Below are 23120 nucleotides of genomic sequence, written 5' to 3' on the forward strand. Positions count from 1 at the left end.
TGTGTTGTCTCCTGTCTGTAGATGGTTTGCAGATCTCCTTCTTACTCTTCCCTACTGGGATGACTCCCCTTAGGACTGCTTAACAGGGTGCATAGCCAATCTATGCAGTGTGCTTAGACTTACTTGCATAGGATTAGGCCCTCAATTCTTTATTCTTCTCACAACAAAAACTGATTTCAGTGAACTCCTATATATGAACTGTCAGAAGGCCTATCTTTACTATTGCAAATGTTAATGTGTATCTGTATGCCACACATCCTACAGAGTTCAAAAACATGCTAACCTCTTAGCCCCTTCCAAAATCCCAGCCTAAGTGGATTGCCCGAAGTAGCACAGACAGTTTGTGGCAGAATCTACGACTCCTAACTCCCAATCCTATGCTTTAAACAATTCCCCTCTATGAAGTACATCCCTACTGTTTATAGCATGTCCGCTTGTATACATGGGAGAATGTGGCTTATCAAAATGGATTAAATTAGTTCTAGAAGATGACCATTTGAGGGCAATTAAAGTTGAGATAATGTCTGTAGGTCTTTTGTTAAAAAAAAATCCCATCGAGTTTAAATATTTCTCTGCTTATTTCTCCATCTCTAGTTATAAGTCCTATGAAACAGAAAGTGTTTCAGACTTCTCCTGTACTTAGCACTTATCTAATTGCACAAAGTTCAAAACAGCTCAAAAATTTTTGGCCCAGCAAGCCAATGAGTTCATTATGAGTGCCCATTTGTTTCCATTACTGATCTTAGCATGGAATGAGCATGTTTGCTTTTCTTATAAACATCATCGTCATAACCGTCCGAGAGTCCATACCATTTGCTACAAGGTAGGCATTTTGGCATTCTGCTTTTTTGTTCAGTAAGTGGAAAGGAATGCTGTTTCAAAAGCTGGGATGGTAAAACTTGTTAATGTTCCCATAAATCTATTCCAGAACATAGAGGAACTACAAAATCTTCCCTCTATATTAAACAACTTCTTTCCTTTCTACTTTATCCACATTTTCAATCAATGTTGTTTGACATTGAGGAAATACCTAATAAATAGAGCATTTTAAAAGAATTATAAAAGCAATGTTAGAATTAGCTACTTTAAGTAGCATGTAGATTAGATTTAGGTTTAGTGTCCCAAAATAGGTGAGAAATAAGAAAACATATATTACAAACACTTAAGGGGAGATTTCAAAAGCATCTGAGGGCCCTGACCCAAAGGCCTTTGAAGTCATTGGAAAGACTCTCCTTGGCTTCAGTGGGGTTTGGATCAGGCCTAAGGAATTTAGGAGCAAATGTCCCATTGAAAGTCAAAGGGTCTTGTACTCCTAAATCCCTTAGGTGCTATTAAAATCTTCCCTCATCCACTTTATGGCCTCAGTCTAACTCCCCTTAAAATAGTAGGAAAGGTTCCTATTGACTTCAGTGAACTTTGGATCAGACCCTAACAGAATAGACTTTTTCAATTTAGTTTCCCCACCCACGATTGAAAGCCCTTATGTAACGTACTGGCTTTTGTGTACATGGATGACTGCCCTCTACAAGTATATCTTCACTGCAAAAAAAAAAAAAAAGTGTGTGTTCTTAACTTGGGTTTACTGACCTACCTTAGCTAACTCGGTTAAATCAGCTGTGATTACATAGCAACTCATCTTTTCACTCAGGTCAGCAGCTTGTGCTAAAGCCTACAGGGGAACCTGGAGTTGAATTGGGATGGATGGAATCACACCAGCTCAGATGTTCTTGGTTTTCTCACCCTCTATTAGCTGGTCTGAAAACAAATTATGAATCCTGCAACTAATGCAGCTACTGGAGATTTCACTTCATCCAAAGAGGAGAAAGTCTGTGGTTTTGGAGAATAAATGTAGATCTTTCCCCCCCTTTCATATATATGTGGTTAGCTGAGGATCAGAGTGTCTGAGTAAACGTAAAGCAAAAAATGACGACATGACAGGCCAGTTCCTGAGGCCATTGAATTCAATAGCAAAATTCCCTAGTCCTCAGAGCAATCAGGATTATATCCCGTGTCACAGCTGTCCTCTCTCCGCAAGAGGATGTCCAGATATGCTTTCCTACTGTAGTTATCTGAACCCATCCATATATCAGCCAGATTGGATCCTTTCAGAGCAACATGAAGTATTTCCTGTCAACACTGCCTGTTCTGCCTCCACCCTGCTGCTAGCCTGGTTAGCAAATAGGAATTTTGGACTCCAGCTCAGAATCAATGTATGAGACAGGATAACACGTTGTGATTTCAGTGCTGGGGGAAAGCCTAGGTACTGCAAGCATAGAAATCTTTAAGATCTGAACACTTAGGAAATGTTGCACAAAAACTCTGAAGGTACATACATTTTACAACAGAAAACTATTTCTATTTTGTAAAATGTCTTGCAGATGTTCAAGGATTTATTATTTATTTACACAATTGCTGGCAAGCCATCATAGTCATTCTCAAAGAACTGAAATTGTTTAAAGCCATTACAACTAGTGCTTTGAGAACTGGGATCAGATTTGATATTGGCTATTTGTTCTTGATACTTTATGAAATCTTAGTCTTTATATATACAAGTAAAAACCAGTAAGAATATCTGGTTAAGACAAATATTTGACTATTTCAGCCACAAGTTTAAAACTAGACGAGTCAGCCTTTTTCATATCCTTATTATTTTTATGTATCGCTTGTGAATGTTTTAGCACAGATCAGCTTTCCAGACTATTCTGGAGCTGTCTTTTAGTCTTTATGTGTAATGGATGATGCATTATGTCATAGCATGCTGACACACAGATCTACATCTGAGTATCCCTGGGGTGTTTTGAACAGGCTAAATCAACCCAGATGTAATTTTCCTCTGGAAAACCTATTTAATACTTTCATTCTGCCAAAAGCCTCAAAGATTTGTTCTGAGGTTCTTTCAGCTTATTTCTTAACTGATTTAATGAAATCCAGAAAGTTAGAAGCAAGTACGAAAGTCATCATAGCCAGATGTCTGTGTGCTCTATTCTTCTTTCTGTTAAATCATGCCATCTACTGTAAAATAAAAGAATGACAATGTTACAAGACTCTTTAGTGAAATCAGGTTTATTTATTACCATTAAATTATTTCAGTCATTTTATAAGACAATTGAAATTCCTTTGATTTTCATTGATACAATTTAATTTCATGGAGAAAAAATGAAAACCATGTTTTACTAATTATGAAAAATTGTGTTTTGGGACAAGGCCCTATTTTGTGGAAGCTGTTGAGCATAGCTGATTTGGAAATGAGAATTTTTCCACCAACAGTGATAGGCTATGCTAACTATGGGCCCTATCCTGCTCTCCACTGGAGCTGTGCCATTAAGTTCAATGGGAACGGGAGCAGGCCTTATAAATTTCTGAGACGAAAGTAGCAACATAATGTTGATGTAATAGGATTTGAGAAAACCTGGAATTGTGAAAATGTGAATCCTTGCACTTAACTTCCTGGAGAATATGAAAGTGATATTCTTGAGCAAGTCATAGAATCATAGAATCATAGAATATCAGGGTTGGAAGGGACCCCAGAAGGTCATCTAGTCCAACCCCCTGCTCAAAGCAGGACCAATTCCCAGTTAAATCATCCCAGCCAGGGCTTTGTCAAGCCTGACCTTAAAAACCTCTAAGGAAGGAGATTCTACCACCTCCCTAAGTAACGCATTCCAGTGTTTCACCACCCTCTTAGTGAAAAAGCTTTTCCTAATATCCAATCTAAACCTCCCCCACTGCAACTTGAGACCATTACTCCTCGTTCTGTCATCTGCTACCATTGAGAACAGTCTAGAGCCATCCTCTTTGGAACCCCCTTTCAGGTAGTTGAAAGCAGCTATCAAATCCCCCCTCATTCTTCTCTTCTGCAGGCTAAACAATCCCAGCTCCCTCAGCCTCTCCTCATAACTCATGTGTTCCAGTCCCCTAATCATTTTTGTTGCCCTTCGCTGGACTCTCTCCAATTTATCCACATCCTTCTTGAAGTGTGGGGCCCAAAACTGGACACAGTACTCCAGATGAGGCCTCACCAATGTCGAATAGAGGGGAATGATCACGTCCCTCGATCTGCTCGCTATGCCCCTGCTTATACATCCCAAAATGCCATTGGCCTTCTTGGCAACAAGGGCACACTGCTGACTCATATCCAGCTTCTCGTCCACTGTCACCCCTAGGTCCTTTTCCGCAGAACTGCTGCCTAGCCATTCAGTCCCTAGTCTGTAGCTGTGCATTGGGTTCTTCCGTCCTAAGTGCAGGACCCTGCACTTATCCTTATTGAACCTCATCAGATTTCTTTTGGCCCAATCCTCCAATTTGTCTAGGTCCTTCTGTATCCTATCCCTCCCCTCCAGCGTATCTACCACTCCTCCCAGTTTAGTATCATCCGCAAATTTTCTGAGAGTGCAATCCACACCATCCTCCAGATCATTTATGAAGATATTGAACAAAACCGGCCCCAGGACCGACCCTTGGGGTACTCCACTTGATACCGGCTGCCAACTAGATATGGAGCCATTGATCACTACCCGTTGAGCCCGACAATCTAGCCAGCTTTCTACCCACCTTGTAGTGCATTCATCCAGCCCATACTTCCTTAACTTGCTGACAAGAATACTGTGGGAGACCGTGTCAAAAGCTTTGCTAAAGTCAAGAAACAATACATCCACTGCTTTCCCTTCATCCACAGAACCAGTAATCTCATCATAAAAGGCGATTAGATTAGTCAGGCATGACCTTCCCTTGGTGAATCCATGCTGGCTGTTCCTGACCACTTTCCTCTCATGCAAGTGCTTCAGGATTGATTCTTTGAGTTAAAGACAAGTGTAGTTAAAGACAAGCAGCAGTTGGTAAAAAGCAGACAAATAGAGGTATTTGGAGCTGAAAATCTCAACCTTAAAAAGGTGAAGTCAACAAAGACATTTTAAAATGCTTAGTTTTATATTTTGTATATATAAATGTGTGTGCATGCATGTATATATGCTCATGCACAAATATGTACACATTTATACACTCACAATGGTGCACATGCACTCATCAGCACAATGTCCTTTAGCTATGGATAATGATATTTTTATTAAACAGTCCTGGGTAAATTATGGTTTGCCCTGGGCAGTGAACTAGAGTAAGAGAAAGGGCCCATTCCCTTCCCATAGCAAGGTGGCATAGGAAGCAGATACTATAGCTACAGAGACAGGAGGTACAAAGATGGGGTGAACAGCTCTGGAAGGGAGTATGCCCCTGCTCTCTATGCCCACCAGGCTATGCTGTGGGGCAAATCTGGCCATCCCTTTTAAAGAGTATAGCAAGATCTGCTCTTCACTCTGCTCTCCCTGGTGCCTGGGGTGGGGAGGGGGAAATTATGCCTCATTTGGGCATTGTTCCTCCAGATAGCACGCGCGTGCATACACACGCATCAGACAGTGACCCACCTGCTTGACCTCAGGAGCACTTAGCAGAGGCAACCCTGAGCCCCTTTGCATGAGTCATTAGTAATAGTGTAGAATGGCTTTCATTACAGAATGCTACTCTTCTTGATTTTAGAATACACATTAACCCTTGCCTAGCGATGAAATGTTGTCAGCCAGTCGTCTTCTGAGAAAGCAATGAGTTCACCATTGCCCACTGGCAAATGTTTTGTTTTTTTCATTAACAACCAATTATGAATGAGCTCATTTATCAAAACATTTCTTATGGAAACATTCAGCAATTATCTAAGAGAATACCAGTTTCCCCCCCCCCCCTCTTGTGGCTGACTGTAATGTCCTGACAGAATTGGCTCCTACAATGTTAGATGTGGGAATCCAGGCAGCCAGTTTAGAAGCTTGGAACAAAAAAACTTCTTTAGCTACATATAATGCTCAAAGGAGCTGTTTAAAACTAAAGCAAAGGAGCCATATTGGATTTCTTCTGTGAGACAAGAGAATTCAAGCAATTGCTTTACTTTTTTGTTTTATTTCAGGGATTTTGCGAGGTAGGGCTCAGGTCGCTTTAAATTCAGTCAACAAAATGCCTAAGTGGGGAGGGCCGGAGGGGGGGGGGAGCTGGTGGTATCTGATGAAGTAGGCACATCTAACAGACAATGGACAGGGCAATGCACAGTAACAGAGGTTGAACCTCCCTGATGCTCAGGCATAGGTTTCACTAGGAAAAGTAAAACTGGGAAGAAAAGGAGCTACTGAGCTGGGAGAGGTGGAGGTAATAACCAGCTCATGAAATGATGTAGCTGTCAGTAAATAACAATGTAAGACTCAATATAATTTAACTTCCACCCTGAAATAACAGATCAAGAATGCCCCTGTCCAGATAGTAGCCCCGGTACCATGTTCATGGTAGCCCAAATAATAATCTGAAAATTTTCACTCCTTCCTAAGCAGAGAAGCATCCCACATGAACATCCTTCCAACTACGGCTTATCATGGTCCAAAGTGGGGGGAGGGTTTCCCTCCCTTAGCCACCTTGTTCCCTTGGTTCATCTGGCATCTCGACTGTTCTTAGCCAAGAAAAGAAGTAATATCTATCACCAGATGAGAACAGTTGATTGGTGTGAAAAGACTGGGAGCTCCTACTCAACCACAAGGAAGCACTCTTCTGCAGGGCACAGGAACACTACTGATGCTCTGATCAGGATCTCACTTGACTTGGAATATTTGCCAGGCACATAAGATACTCAGGTCCTTGATCAATGCTATTATTAGTGCTTAAAGTCCTAATGATAGCAGTAATAAGAGTTTTTGCCTCAATAACCCCATTGCCACTACAAAAAAAATCATGACTTTACCTTTGCCTTAATGTTTATGTTTGATAAATGCTTCCAGTTTGCATCTGTCTTTATCTGTCATCAGTAAAGATCATGACTGCAGGAAGAACTTGCATTGTATCAATGCCGTCACTTAAAAAAATAATATAACTGTGCTGCTTTACTGTGAGCCCAAGGGGATTCAGATGGAAATCTGTAACGTTACTGTTGAATCAAAACCATCTACTCCAGCCTTTGTAGCTTCCTGCAACATCTGACGACTTGTGGACAGTTCTGAAATATATTCTATATAGAGGCAATTCTGTTTGATGCTATTTGCTTGCAACAATGGGATTTGAGACCAAGCTCCTCAGCACTAAGAGCATGAGTTTCTGCACTACTTGAGCTAAAGGATTGAGGTAAATTTTTTAAAAGTCCAATTTTCGGAAGTGACTTGGGCACTAAGAGCCTAAGGCCTATTGACTTTCAGTGAAATTTAGGCTCCTATGAAAAACACAAAGAGCAACTAAGGCAGGGTTCAGGTGGTAGCTCCTTATTCAACCAGCCCAGAAAATTTTGGTTCCTTCCTACAAACCCCATCTTCTGAAGTTAGCAGCACAGCCTGCAAGCGACACTGTGTACCTGAAAAAACAGTGCACTGCTTTGTGTATTAAAGCAGACAAGAGGGAAGCAAGAGGAGAGGAACTTCATAGCTGACAAAGGAGAGAGATCAGGATGGTAGTAAGGGAGGGGAAGGCAGTAAGACATCTGGAGGGGTTAGGGAGAGAAAGAAGAGTTGGTGGAGGACATTGGGGGAAAGGGAGGTGGACAGATGGAGGCAGGAAGACTAGAGGGATAAGAGGGAGTGAAATGGGAAGGGACCAGTCATAGGAGAATGCAGATGAGAAAGAGACCAGGAGTGTCAGTCAATAGAAGGCAAGGAGACTGAGAGGAGAAGCCGTGGGAATGGGGGCGAGAGTGAGAAAGCAGAAGGAATGTAGGGTAGAAAGAAACTCTGGAGATAAGAATAAGAGGGAGGAAGACAGACATCAAGGAAGATGAAGGGAGTTATGGGAGTGGCAAAAATGCACTGGAGGGAAAGAGAAACTCCAGGCGGGAACTGGAGGGAGGAGAGAAAGATCAAGGTGGGTGGGCAGTAATTGAGAACAGAGAGTACACTGGGATGTAAGCCAGGATGGAGAGGTATGGGGGAAAGAGAGAGGGAAGATGGGGTAGGAATAGAAGTTGACATAAACTCTGGCTCAGTCTTTCACTCAATGAGTAGGACCACTGCGACATTTGATGCTATTCTAAGTTGTCCATGTGACATCAGTGATACTTCAAGGGCACACCTATGAAATATATGTTTAAAAATATATCTGGAGTCCTTATCAAATATATTGAGAAAGTAGCATAAGAGAGTGATGAATACTGGTAAAGTTATGTAGACAACACACACTTTTTGTATTGATGAAAATTTAAAATGGCCATGTGGGGTTAGTTTGGATTTATGATAAATGTAGTGCTAAGTAAGTACGGAAAGTTGTTATTGAAAACAGTGGTTCTAAGGCAAAAGCAGACAGGCCTTTGCTGTAACAATACTTGAGGGCAACCATTACAGCAAATAAATAAAATTAAATACCTTACGTCACTGACAGGGATTTCCAGCTCGGTTTTCTATGTTGTTGACAGAATATTATGACTAAAGCTATGTGTATATTTTGTAACGAATAATCTCTCCAGGTACTGCAACTACAGGGATTGTATGAATGCACAGACAGATCATTAACTTATTTTTGTATTTGTGAAATGGCTTAATTTGGAAAGACTGTGAATGACATGAACAAGCAAGAAACTCCATTTTTAAAGCGAAAATGTACCTTGTTTTTTTCCATACACAAACGTTCCTGGATCTAAAGAAAGTTTCACTTATTTGCTACAGTGAAGATGGATATTCATTTTAAAAACTCTCCTGAACCCAACCTGTCAAGTGCGTCCCAGTGTGTGGACTGTATGTCATTTTCAATGTGTGTGGAGAGTAGAGATTTTTTCTTTTTACTGCAGATCTTTGTGTATGCATGTGTGTGCACATGCACTAAAGTGAATAGTTTAACACTTTGGACACATTCTCCTATTTATTGGTGCTGTGGTGCTCTATTGCAGATTATACAATCATTCTGCCCAGGGGACCTGATCCAAAGGCTACTGAAGTCAATAGACTCTGAATGGCTTCAGTTGGTTTTGGATTCGGCCCACAGAGCTTCCACTGATGTCAGTGGGATTATCACCTGCAGATCCAGAGCAGACTTTGCATTTCCCAAAGATGAGCTTTAGGGTGGTTGGAGGAGAGGAGAATTTGGCCCCTTGTCATTAATAAGACATGCTTAAAACAAAACCTCCAGTTTTCATTTTCATTTTCAAAATCCCATTTGAAGTATTATTGAGCACTGGTGGTTGCTACACATCTTACATTTTCTTTCATTCCTTTTCCAGTTTTAGGGGCATGTACACATCTTGGGCAAGTGTATGCTGACAGGGATGTTTGGAAACCAGAACCATGCCAAATCTGTGTGTGTGACTCAGGAGCTGTTCTCTGTGATGACATCATCTGTGATGATCAGGAATTAGACTGTCCCAACCCAGAGATTCCATTTGGAGAGTGTTGCCCTGTTTGTCCACAGCTAACGCCACCTCCTGAAAGAGTAAGTGTAAACCGTTTATTTGAGACATGAATTGTCCTTATTCCAATTTACCCAAATCATTTGTCCATCCGTACAATTATGTACTTTAAGTACTCTTTATTCAGCCTAAAGCCTTTAATATCTGATAACTGTTAAGGATGGGCAAACCACTTTGGATGAAATCAGAACTAACTGAAACCTTCACTAAAACTTAACCAACCCTTTAATAACGTTCAAAAATCCCTTTCCCCCATTACTTTTCATTTTCTTGGATCTCTGTATTTCCTGATCCTAGCAGAGGATTGGAACCAGAAATGATGATAAAGTACAGTGGAAATGTTGTTGTTGCCATATATTCCATCCACTGAAAGCAAGAAGTCCCAGTAACCTCATAAGAAAGTTTTTTTTCACAAGAATTCTTGCTTAATTTTACAAACTCAGAAGGTTCTGATCAGAGGCGACCCATGCCTGCCAATAGTGGGGGGGGGACGTGGCGGAGTGAGGGCAGCCAGCTTCAGCAGTGTTACAAGTATGCTTAGTCTATGTGAGCATGCTCAGTACAAGCCAAACAGCAAATCTGGGGAGGAGGGCCCGACCCTGCCTGCTCCCACTCCCACGAATTCCCTCTAGTTCTGATCAACTTCAGAGAAGGAATGAAATGGTAGGTGCTTATTAGTAATAAAGCAGAACCACAAAATTTGGGCTGTAACTTTCCCAAAGTTCAATGTTGTTAGGATCCAGAGTTCAGGCTCAACACATTCTAACAACGCTTGCCAGATACAAAGCTCAGATCCAGATACTAGATTCAGACTGAAATCTTCACAGCGTGTGGTGATGTTCAGATGCAGGGCTTTGATCCAGGCCCATTTCTCTATCACTCAAATCAAACAAAACTTCAGAATCTTTTGAGTTAACCACCAATAATGTGATGCACAGAAGTTCTGCAAACAACCTACTTTTGACGTAATGCTCAGTTTACATGCATGAAATCAAACACAGCCTAAGTGTTCAAACTAACTAAACTAAGCACTGTTTATAGCACCATGTGCCAGCAATGCCCCTCTCCCATGTACATTGATCAAACTGGACAGTCTCTACGTAAAAGAATAAATGGACACAAATCAGATGTGAAGAATTATAACATTCAAAAACCAGTTGGAGAGCACTTCAATCTCTCTGGTCACTCGATTACAGACCTCAAAGTGGCAATACTTCAACAAAAAAACTTCAAAAACAGACTCCAAGGAGAGACTGCTGAATTGGAATTAATTTGCAAACTGGATACAATTAACTTAGGCTTGAATAGAGACTGGGAGTGGATGGGTCATTACACAAAGTAAAACTATTTTCCCATGTTTATCCCCCACCCCCACCGTTCCTCAGACGTTCTTGTCAACTGCTGGAAATGGCCCTCCTTGATTATCACTACAAAAGTTTCCCCCCCCCACCCCTGCTCTCCTGCTGGTAATAACTCACCTGAAGTGATCACTCTGGTTACAGTGTGTATGGTAACACCTATTGTTTCATGTTCTCTTTGTATATAAATCTCCCCACTGTATTTTCCACTGAATGCATCTGATGAAGTGAGCTGTAGCTCACGAAAGCTTATGCTCAAATAAATTTGTTAGTCTCTAAGGTGCCACAAGTACTCCTTTTCTTTTTGCGTATACAGACTAACATGGCTGCTACTCTGAAACACGTAAATAATGCAGGCCTAATTTGCTACTCACACCAATTTTACATCATTGTACAGTAACTCCATTTTCTTTAGTGCTGCTGTTACTGATTTACTAGTGTAAATGAGAGGTCAGTCAGGCCCTACCTATTTAACTTATCATTAACCAATATTTAGAAGACAACATTATTTAAAAGCAGAAACAACAACAATTTAATCGGCTTGGGTTGATAAATTTAATAGTTTTGCAGGTTTTTATTACAATAAGTAATAATTGTATAGGAACTCATCCTAAATTTCTGGCTCAAGAAAAACTCCTGCTGAATGCAATATTTTCTGGGTAGCAATTAAAGGAATAGGCCCTTAAATTAGTAAAATTAATTAATTATGGAGGGTTGTGCATACATAACATTTGGATGTTCATTTTAGATTAGCGTCCCAAGGCAAGCGGAGAAAGAAAGCAGACAAAGATTATTTTAATATATAGGGATATATTATGACCTGGCTTACAACCTTATAACTCCATGAAAGCAAGTGGGTTTTCACAAGGGTGTGAATGAGGACAGAAAGTGTCTTATGCAGACATTTCATTGAACTTTATCATGAGATTTCCTCTGATTCCAAGTTTGGACTGTCTTAAAATGACTAAAGAATGGCTGGCTCCAGCAATTACACAGCTTTCTATTTCTCACCATGAGTTCGTCTTTGGCTCCACTGGTGGAAGCTTGTGGTTTTTGTGCTGAAGCTCCTAGGTTTGGGCCCTACTTGATTAGCTCTGTGGCTTCAGACCATAAGGGAGATGTAGGAGGCTCCCATCAACCCCCCTTCTGCACTATACATGAGTCATAAGGCTACTGTGGGTCAGGATTGGACATAATGAAACTTCACTCTGTAAAGTCTAAGATTCAGATCAATATCCACTGCTACAGTTAGAAATAGCACTAACAAAGAGTCCTATAATCAGCATCTGAGGATGTTAAGGGTCACTGATAATTATGTGTTGAAAATCAAATAAATACTTTTTTTCTGGGAAATGAAGCTGAAAAGATTTGTCTCAATTACTGATATGTGAATGTAATGGATTGGAAGGGAAACACGAAATATATTCCCAATGCATCTCCATCGTGAAAGCACATAGGGTGAAATCCTGGCCCCACTGCAGTCAATGGCAAAGCTCCCATTGACGTCAATAGGTCAGGCTTTCACCCACAGCACCTGTGTCAAGAATAGCCACTGCATGTCACACTATTGATGCTCTGTGATGATGCAATTTAATTTGGCAGGAGAAACATAGTTTTAAATGTTGATGTGGAAATGACCAATTTAGTTTAGAACAGCTATGTTTCCATTGTTGTTTAAATGGTTTTTCCTACCTGTTAAATATGCTGCACTTTATCTATACTTCTTGGTTTGATTCCTTTGTATGTTTTATTGTTTTGTTTTTCTAGCCTACTAGTCCTCCCAATGGTGTTGTCCGAGGCCCCAAGGGAGACCCGGTAAGTGATATCAGATTCTTCAAATAAATTTAAAATCACAAAGGGCCAAATCCTGCAAAGTGCTGTGTGTCTTATGCAAGCTGGTGAGAAACCTCAACTCACATTGATGTCTTTGTCATGGAGGATTGGGCCCTAAGATTATTGGACTCTGTTGGCCAAAATCTGCTCATAATGTAAATTCAGGATAATGCCATTAGCTTCAGTGGAGTTACTCTGGATTTATACCAGTAAAACAGAGAGGAGAAAGGAAAATTTGGCCCAAGGTGCATATAAATTTGTAATCTTTTTAAGAGAGTTTCTGCACAGTAGAAAGAATTCTTCTGTGTTTCATTAACAGTGTTCCTTTTTATACTGAGCTGTCGATCTATTTTTGAATATTTGTAGCATGTACAAGCCAGTCACTACAATCAGGCTCAACAGGCAAAAACGTTTTTCCTTGTATGTATTTTTGTACTTCCTCTTCTCTTTCTACTTATTTGAACTGTAAACTGTATTTATATTTAATAGAAAAAAAATCTCTTTTACAATGGACACTATCATCTATTCATGTACCCATCCATATGGGAGCAGATCTTACATCTGTTAACTTCAGCATGGGCAGGATTTGGTCCGTAGTGCACCGGATAGCAACATATTGAAAGACAAATACAAATATGAACTCTTGTGTATTTTAAACTTTCTAGGGTTCTCCTGGAACTCCTGGCAGACCTGGAACACCTGGCTCCCCTGGACAACCAGGCAGTCCCGGCTCTCCTGGCCAGCCTGGAGTCTGTCAGTCATGTCCCTCTATAAATGGAGGAGTAAGTCATAATTATTACATTTAGCTCTGAAGATGTTGCTTATAAGCTCTAAGATGAAACTGTCACCCACCCTACATGTGGGGTGAAATATATTTATTCCACTGTGCACCCTACCTGTGTCATGGGTCTCTGTGCAGCAGGAAGGCTAGCCTGAGTAGTGCTGATACTTCTGTTCTGACATGGATGGGCTCTACAGATGGGTAGGGAGTGGAAAAATCTTGATTCTTCTTCCTACCCTCAAAACACCAGCCAGCACAGATGAGCGGGCACTGTTAGCCCAAAACAGATTAACTATGGTCTACACAGATCAGAAGATCCCACCCCCTCCCACATCTATCATCGAGTGATTTATTAAGATGGAGGCAGAATAAGATGTAACACACAGATATTTATTATGCCACTAGTCAATAAACTAGACAAGGACCCCTTTCAGACAATAAACAACATAAGCAAGACACACTTGGTTGTTAACAGTTACCAGAGCATGAAGCTTAGAGTCCTTAAACCCCCTTAACCTATGGATGTAAAACAGAGGAAAACCACAATGGGTATTATAATACCATATCCTGAAGACAGGGACACAATGACAAAAACTCAGGATACTGACAGGGAGAGTAGTTAAAATCAGGTGCACTGTACACCAAACAGGAACTCAAGAACTGGGTATTCTTCTCCCTCTGGACAGGTCCTCCAGGCAGGTCTTCTCCCTCTTGGGAAGATCTTCTCCCTCAGATAGGTCTTCAGTGCTTGCCCGCGCGGTCTCTGCTTGACCTCATAGTCCAGTGCAAGTATGTGCTCACTAATGGTGGGTAGCAGTTGAGTGCAAGTATGTTAATAGAGACCAAGAATCCAAAGTCCTGTGAGTTCTGGTCCCTCTGGGACCCCTGGCAGCTAGCTGAACTGTGTGGGACACTGGCTGCCACTCAGATGGACAGCCCTGAGTGACAGGCGTGCCACTCACTAAATAACCTGCTGTTGCTAGGCAGATTATGGCTGCCACTCTAACTGCCCTGACCTTTTCCTGCCTTAATTTGAAAAAGGCTGAAAGGGCACTAAATCCTCTGAGGAGAAGGGTATCCAAGGTGAAGACTTAGCTGTCCTTTTACAAATCCAAGATGGACATTACATAAAACAGGTCAGAAACAGATTTTACCTAACATTTCCCCTCCTTGAAGATGTTACTGATTTACAAATAACTGTCTTCACACCTGTATCACTCAAGCGACAGGTACTCTGGAGAATCTAGACTTGTTAGCCATCTTTCAAAGCTTTAACTTTACCCATCCTATCACCATGAAAACAAGGATAAGGGTAAGACCTTGAATAAAATAATCAAAATAACCACAAAAGGATGCAGCATAATGTGCCAGGCCTGGGACAACTCTGTGGAAGTGGCAAACAGAGTTTCCCGCCAATGGGCAAAACTTAAACTTTTTACCTCTCTTTTTAATCTGTGCAGTGGAGTGATGAACTGATATCAGTAAACTCTTGCCCTCCTTTTCCAGGTCTTTTACTAAGGCTTCTAATTCTGGATGCTGTATTAATTGCTGTAGTACATCGATGTTGATCCCTATGTTCGTAGGATCAACGTGTCTATACAGCTGATAGTGATGGTTTGCACATTTAACTTCTCAGATGTAAGCATAACATCGCGTCCTTGTACAACAAGTGCAAAACATAGATAGAGATTCACATTTGGATAATTTTCAACAGGGTAAAAGAAGTTCACAAGGAACTTCCTACAAAAACTTCTTAGCACAAACAATTAATGTTGATCACAACGACCTGAGACTGGCTGCCTCAGCGGGGTCCCAGATTATAATGACACTTGCCCTGATTGCTATTAAGGCAGATATGGGGTCCTTGATAGACCTCTGTGGAACATATGTACCCATGTTCCTCCTCCCAGACGCATGCATCTAGATTGACAGAGTGATATACCTCTTGCTCTCTGAGTGCCCACTTAGGGATATCTGTGGGTGTCATTATGGTATTATTAACTATTATTCCCAAGGGGATCAGGGGATATACCTAATTAGTGCTGGCATTAGCAATAGTTAAGAAGTGAGCCATGATTTCTCTTGAGTCTGGATTATAAACGAAATCCACCTTCCTTTGACCTCTATGGAAAAGTCTCCTATTGACTTCAGTGGCGGTTGGACTAGGTCAATAGAGGTGTGGTTTCAAGAGGAAACTTGGGAGAAGCTCAAAAGGAGTGACCCATGCTCTGTTAAGATGTTACCTGATAACTTGTCTGGGGATAAGAGAAGAGAGGATGGAAAAGGGCAGTTGGTTCCTCACATCAGGCAGATCTACAGTACAGTACAGGGTCAGCTGTATAGGCAGCTAAAGTAATCCTGACCACCAGGCTAGGCGCAAAGGAAGATGCTATATGGGCTTCCATTTGGGATGACTTTTGAAACATGGAGAATTGTAAGTGTTAGAACATTGCGAAACAGCTTACATACATGAGTTATTTCCCATACAGTGTGTCATATGAAGTTTGTATGTTGCCTGATTTGATTTATAATGGACTCTCTTGTTTTGATCTCTCTGTTGCAGAATTTTTCTCCTCAGTATGACTCCTATGATACCAAGGCTGGTGGTGGTGGACCCATATATCCACATGCTATTGTAAGATAGTAACCTTTTCTCTTTCCCTTTTTTAAGAGCACCTTTTCCTTTTGTAGATTGTATCTTTGATATTTATGCCTTTCCCATTGAACAAATAAGGTTCATACCTCTTTCCTTATTTTCATCTCTTCTCCTTTCTATATTCTCCTCACCTTTGTTCCCTGCCTCTTCCATTTTCTACCTCTCATTATGTTTCCACTAACTGCTTTTCTTTCCTCCACCCTGAATGCTTTTATCTGTCCCTTCCCCTTCTTCTTTCCGACAGCATTCAAGACCATTCATGCTCAATGTAATCCTCTATCCCAGTTTATATTTCCACAGTTCAAATATTCAAATATTGCCCTATGGCAAACCAATATATTCCTTTCATTTTCTTCCTTTCATCCCAGATGCAGCCAGAGCATCCGACTGTGATCTTTGCTACCCACAGCACTTCAGCCTATGCACTCAGGATGCTGAATCTGCCCATTAGACCTGGCACAAACTTTTCAATTTTTTTTAATTAGATCAAAGACACATTGGATGAAACAATCATATTCATGAGTTATTTCCTCCATAAAGTTCATCTAGAAAACATATCTGCTTAATTTTCTCTGTATGTACTAGGTTTGTAAGGTCATTCATCACAGCTAACATGGAGCATTCTTACAAGAGTGATATTCCATTGATAGATACAAGTGCCTTCTGACAGTGTCATGGAATACTGTGCAATCTCTAATGGACATTGTGAACTATTATCTGAAATTGGTTGCTGCTTCATTGGCTACAATCATTATTTCCTAGTCTACATAACAAGGATTGTATGTCACATGCTGTACCATACGAAAGCAGCACCAAACAAACATGTTATTTCTCTGTGTTCCATCAGATCATCGTATTGAATGAATGGTAGACTTCTTTTTACTGAACTGCAGTTCATTATTTTCTCAGTTTTGTTTTCTCTCATTTGTTTCTACCTCACTCATTCGTTCATTCATTCATTTTCAGTTCCTTACAGATTTTACTCACAGCTTGTCATATTGTATCATCTACATTCTGCTGCTTGGCTTCCTAACATGAGAACACAGATAACAGAGATACATTTCAGTTCAACAAACATGGTTGCTACACTGTGTTTTGGCATTTATATTAAAGATACTTAGATTTCTTATATATGGTTCAATGGACACGGGGCATGTTTTTAACATGATTGAATAGCCTACATCCTTTGCTGTCTGTTTTTGCCATACTGTGTCCTGTCAAATTGTTTTACACTGCATCATAGAATAAACTGATGTGATGTGAATAATAGACACATCTAAATTTGCTATTCTGTGATGTATTATAAATCTCAACAACATTTGATTTTTGTTTTACTAAATTCTTGCTGTTAATTCAGGTAAATACCTAATCCAAATAGTTGGAATGGCTAATGGACTTATCTTCAGCGCAAATATATTTTCCTTATAGGGGGTTAACCATGACTGGTATTTCATTATCCACACATCTCTCCACCATTGTTATTACAATGTCTTTTCACTGCATGTAAAGACACTGTTGGTCTTTTAACTTTACATGTCAATTTCTCCTCATTGGCTTTCATTTCTCTTACATAATAACTGTTCACTTACTGTTTCTCTGAACCAACCATAATTTACAGCTAAACAATTCCCATTTATTCACAGTTTGGAGACACTGCTAACAAGCAAATGCCATTCTTAACTATGGATTTATTTCCTCAGTGTGTACTTTGAAAAATAACATGTTTTGTTCAGTTTGTAGCCATGCATGGACGCAGCACCAATCCAATTTCCTTTCATGTTAAATTGGTTCTAATAATCACACATATGATGATACAAGCAAGTAGACTGACACAGTTCTAAGCCATTAGGTATACTTTCTGATTGAGACACAAATTCTACTGTGATTTTCTTTATCAAATCTGGACAAATATGTCAAATAGTATTTATAGTGGTTGGATTAATCTACTGTAGTGAAAATGAAATTGATATGAAATATATTCTCTGTGTTGTAAATCATGGAATATTACCTGTTCTGGGAAATATATTATCTATGCTGTAAGTCATGGAACATATTTCCTCTGCTGTGGAATGTATTATCTATTCTGTATGTCATGGAATATTTTCCCTCTGCTATATAATATAGAATCCATGCTGTAAATGAATCCCTACCAAGTATCAGAAATATAAAATTAAACAGTTAGAAGTCCGAAGAGGTGTACAGGGGAGAAACCTTTTCACAGCATGAAGGTTATGTTGCCGAAGCACATCCTGCCCTAATGGATTGTACATGTGCATGTAATACCAAGCATACAGAGAGAAGAAATTAGCATCTAACAAATGCTGATTTTACTCTCAAATTAGTTATAGAAATCCAAAAGTGGCACAGGTAGAATAACCTGTGGGTTTACTGGCACCATTTGGCTCCACCATACTGGGGCCTGGGTTAAGGCGCCATCTTGGACATAACTGTGTCCAGAGTAATAGAACTCATTTGCGTTGAGGAGATGAGGTGCTTGGGTCCATTAAGGAAGCTGATACTCTTTTACCCTAGGAATATTCCTTGCAGCAGATTTATGAAATGTCCTTGGTATTTGCCCTACAGCAAGTGGTTTATCCTTCATTTTAGCTGGACAAAAGGCAATATGGCAACATCCTTTGGCGGTTTAAATGTCTAGAGGAAAGAAATATTAACCTGGAGTAAAAGGGTGAAATCAGAAGGACCCCCTTCTGGGTCAGTTTAGTCAGAGCCTGTATTGTATGACTGCAGTATGCCACTGCAAAACACCAAACAAATTTGATTTAAGTCTTTCCTGGAGAGATTGTAAATGGTGGAGATTATGAGCCACAATCAAAACACACTGCATAGCCATACAGTAAAAGTACATTCTCTTTCTGCTGGATTTCTCTAAGATACTAAGGTTAAAATTTGTTACAGTCCTCTCATTGCTGATAGAAAATTTTCCACCATCTTTACTCTATTTCATTGCAGACTTCTGCTCTACAGCAATAGGCATCCATACTGAACTGTCTTTTCTGTCTATGGTTATGATCCTAATAAGGATTATAAATAGATTTTGATGTAATGACTATTTTTATATATACATTTTAGGGTGGTTTAGGAGCCCCCGGCCCACCTGGCCTGCCTGGCCCAGCTGGTCAACCAGGCCCACCCGTAAGTAAAATTCAGCCTTGCTATGTACCTCTTGCCCCCTGAAATATACAGCCCCTATTCTCTCTCCTTGAATTTGGGTACGTTTTCAACCAACAAATCTAGATGCTGAGAATTTTATGAATATGTTGTGTTCTTTTATTGGTCTGTAATATCTCAGGAACAAATGATTCAATACCAGATTCTGCCCTTACTTAGACCCCAGGCATTCCCACTGAAATCAATGGAATTATAGGGCATGTAAATCATCATAGACTATGATCCTTAAAGATGCCTACATTCCAATTTTACTTATGGTCCACTGATAATGCTCCAGCCTCTTAATTCATACATACATTTAACAGCCCTAGTCATCTAAAGTGAATCTGGAAATTCCAGTGCATGTCCAGCCATATGCTATGGGCTTTGGATTTTTTAATATGAATCTCCATTTAGTGGAGTAGTTTCAATCCATATTGCACAGGGGCTTATTTCAATTGATTATTTGATCCTGTCAGTTTGTTTCCCTCTGGTTGTTCAGTAATTGTTCTGGGTGAATTATTTATTATCATTATGAGAGTACTGCAATATGTAGCAACTTCCTGGAGAAAAAAATAGTGATTTCTCAGCTGTGTTCTTCTACATATTAGGGTACTCATGGATACCAAGGTTCCCCTGGTGAGCCTGGACAACCTGGCCCTTCTGTAAGTATCACTCTACATTACTATTTGCTTAAAAATCATGCTCTTGCAGGCTTTCCATAGGCATATGCCCACCTTGCCTGAGTAAGGATGTTAGGATTGATCCCTTAAGAAATGAATTCGTAGAAGGAATATAGTCTATGCAACCTTTTAAAAAAAGAAACAAGTCACACCAGACTTTTCAATAGAATGGTAATAATCCATATGAATACATGTGAGAAAAAATTACTTCACTTTGGGTCTGATCCAAACCCCATTGAAGTCAAGTGTAATCCTTCCATTGACTTCAATGGGCTTTGGATCAGGCCTTATGAAAGGAAGACCCACAGAGAAGCAATTTTTTCTGTACATATTCACTATGGACCAAATTCAGTTCCATGGTGCACTAACCATTAGGGATGAGCAGTATTTGATGCAAATACTGCTCACAAAAATAGAGATAATTTTGGAAACCCTTATAACAATTAAACCCATTGCAAATTCTCCTTTTCATTGCTGATCAAATTCCTCTCCTATTTGGCTGAGATTTATCCATTGGTTCACACATTCAGATACGAATCTCTCATTTCACTCCTGTGGGCTCACCAAAGTGACTGGAACTTTATTAAACAATCTATGACATTTAGCTGGTTACTGCTTTTCATAAGCCTACCACAAATAGTAACAGGAAGAACATATCTGTGATGCATTTAACATTTATGGAATAATTTAAACCCACGTCAGCTGAATACTAGATAGGACAAAAACCTAGGCAGAATTGAACAGAGGTATAAAAATAGTGATTGCGTAAATGGTGATTTTGGTAAATCCTGTTGATTTCAATGGAACTATGCCAATATACACCTAAGGATCTGGCCCAATAATACTTTTAATCCCCAAAACTGAAAGTCTCCCTGTTCCACTGAGAGTGGGCATTAAGCAGTAAACTACGTGAGGGTTTAGGGATGGAATTAACCCTGCTATCTATGGGTTGCCTGTGTACCTGCAATGCATTCCCTCCTTGGCCACTGTTCCAACTCATGGGCATCAGGTTTCTGATTCCTGGATCTACATAGTCACAAATTATGGCCTTTCTAGTCCAATTGTGCCCTGCTTTCAAACCCTTCTGCAGCTATGATTTGGAGACATATAGAGGTCCACTCTGTGGAGTGCAGTTAGTCAAATGCCCCCTTACCCACCACTGTCATGAGATGCAGCGTGCCTTGGGCCAGACCTCCCCACTGGGTGGATTTAACCCTGAATGACTGCCCAGTGTATTTACCAAAGCTCTGTATTGCAGCTGTGCAAATATTTTGTGACATTTTAATACAACTGTTATTTGTGCATGATGGAAGTAAATTCATCTTTATTTTGTTTTCAGGGACCTCCAGGACCCCCAGGATTAGTAGGCCCAGCTGGTTCCTCAGGAAAAGATGTAAGTTCAATATTACTGTATATAATGGAGGAGGATCAAAATTACTGTGTGGTGTTATTAAAGCAGTGTCCCTTGGTACTTTGTTTAAGTATCTTTCAGGCTATCACATGTAATCCCTTGATTTGTGGATTTCATAATATGTCTGTAAAAATTTGCTCTCTGTTAAAACTTGGTATGAAATGTCTCCGTTCCAGAGGAGTTGTGACAATCTCCAGCCCCTTATGAAACATATCACAAATAATATGTAGACACAATTAGTGAGGTCAGAACTAAGTGGCTGACTTGGCAGTTGCTCTGAATTTCTTTGCATTGGCCAGTTTTAGTTGTAAACCATAGTTTAGTTTACCATTTGTGTGTTAACAACTTAGAGCAGGGACCGGCAACCTTCGGCACGTGGCCCGCCGAGCGGTTTGTTTACCTGCCACGTCCTTAGGTTCAGCCGATCGTGGCTCCCACTGGCCGCAGTTCGCCGCTCCAGGCCAATGGGGGCTGTGGGAAGCAGTGGCCAGCACATCCCTCGGCCCGCGCCGCTTCCCACAGCCCCCATTGGCCTGGAGCAGCAAACCGTGGCCAGTGGAAACCACAATCGGCTGAATCTGTGGACTCGGCAGGTAGACAAACCAGCCCGGCCCACCAGGGGGCTTACTCTGGTAGGCCAGGGGCCAAAGGTTGCCAATCCCTGGCTTAGGGTGTCTGTGCTTCTATTGTAGTTCCAAGCTTTTATGTTTGTTTGGGTGGGTTGATCATTTCCCCTGAGTGTGCTACGGAGATGAATTGATTTTTTTTTCTAGATCCCAATATACAGTCCTTCATATTTGTCACCTGTATTTTATGCAAAGATCTTACAAACTTGACACCTAGCACTGAACTCATTAAGGGCCTGATCGAAAGCCCAGTGCAGTCAATGGATGACTCCCATTAAGTTTAATGGGGTTTGGATCAGGCCATAAATCAGGCAGTGATAGGATAGAGCCTACTTTTGATATGTGCCTGAAATCTTGTTCTGAGCCACATTAACTTTGAATCTTTGGGAAATGGGTTCTATGGTCATGAACGACCAAGTTTTGGCTCACAAAACAAAATAGACTATTTTGCATGGCTATCATACAGAGAGACACAATCAGTCAATAAAACTCTTTGTCCCTTTTGACTGTTTCTCCATGTGTGGTAAATATCAGAGGCATCACAAGGCTTCTGTGATGCCATCATTTCTACCAAGAATAGCATGGCTAACTCTGGAACTTACTCCATGATAAGAATGGATCATGAGCTGTGACGATGGGCTTCTAATGTAAAGACAAAATTGTGCTATGAGACAGATTTCACCCTGGTATAAACTGATGTGACCCCCTCCACCCATTCATGTAAATGAGAGTTGCATCAGTTTATTCCAAGGTGTGTTTAGTCCTGTATTACTAGTTCTTTGCCAAAAACTGAAGTAACAACAGAGCAAAACCATTTATTCTGTCCATAGGGAGAACCTGGAAGACCAGGCAGACCTGGAGAGCGTGGATTACCTGGACCTGCGGTAAGAAAGAGCCCCCAAGAAAGCTCTTCTGAATGAAAAACCAACTTGTTGATTTTGCATTTTGTTAACTATACCACCAGACTGACTATGCTACTTAATATGTCTTCGTTTCTGTGCTTCATTACTCCACCGTATTTGTAATTTACATATTCTTCTATGTTTATATGTTTAGGGCCACAAAGGACCCCCTGGTATGCCTGGATTCAATGGAATGAAAGGTCACAGAGTAAGTATTATTGTAAGGTTATTTTTGAGTGAATTACTCTAACTGAATCATTATGTAACAGGCGCAAGCACTCCCGTTTGCAGAATTTTTG

At 40.5% G+C, this 23120-nt stretch overlaps 1 protein-coding gene across 1 annotated transcript in view; it reads left to right on the plus strand.

Annotated features, from left to right (window-relative positions):
- Positions 1–23120, plus strand: part of COL3A1 (collagen type III alpha 1 chain) — a 69069-nt gene that overhangs the window by 13913 nt on the left and 32036 nt on the right. Inside the window, exons 2-10 of the mRNA XM_073306132.1 lie at positions 9218–9426; positions 12529–12576; positions 13260–13376; positions 15939–16010; positions 19122–19184; positions 19811–19864; positions 21222–21275; positions 22750–22803; positions 22976–23029. Of these exons, the coding sequence (XP_073162233.1) occupies positions 9218–9426; positions 12529–12576; positions 13260–13376; positions 15939–16010; positions 19122–19184; positions 19811–19864; positions 21222–21275; positions 22750–22803; positions 22976–23029 (725 nt within the window). The remainder of the gene's footprint in view (positions 1–9217; positions 9427–12528; positions 12577–13259; positions 13377–15938; positions 16011–19121; positions 19185–19810; positions 19865–21221; positions 21276–22749; positions 22804–22975; positions 23030–23120) is intronic.

Source organism: Lepidochelys kempii, chromosome 11, assembly GCF_965140265.1.
Source record: "Lepidochelys kempii isolate rLepKem1 chromosome 11, rLepKem1.hap2, whole genome shotgun sequence".
In the NCBI taxonomy this organism is placed as follows: domain Eukaryota; kingdom Metazoa; phylum Chordata; order Testudines; family Cheloniidae; genus Lepidochelys; species Lepidochelys kempii.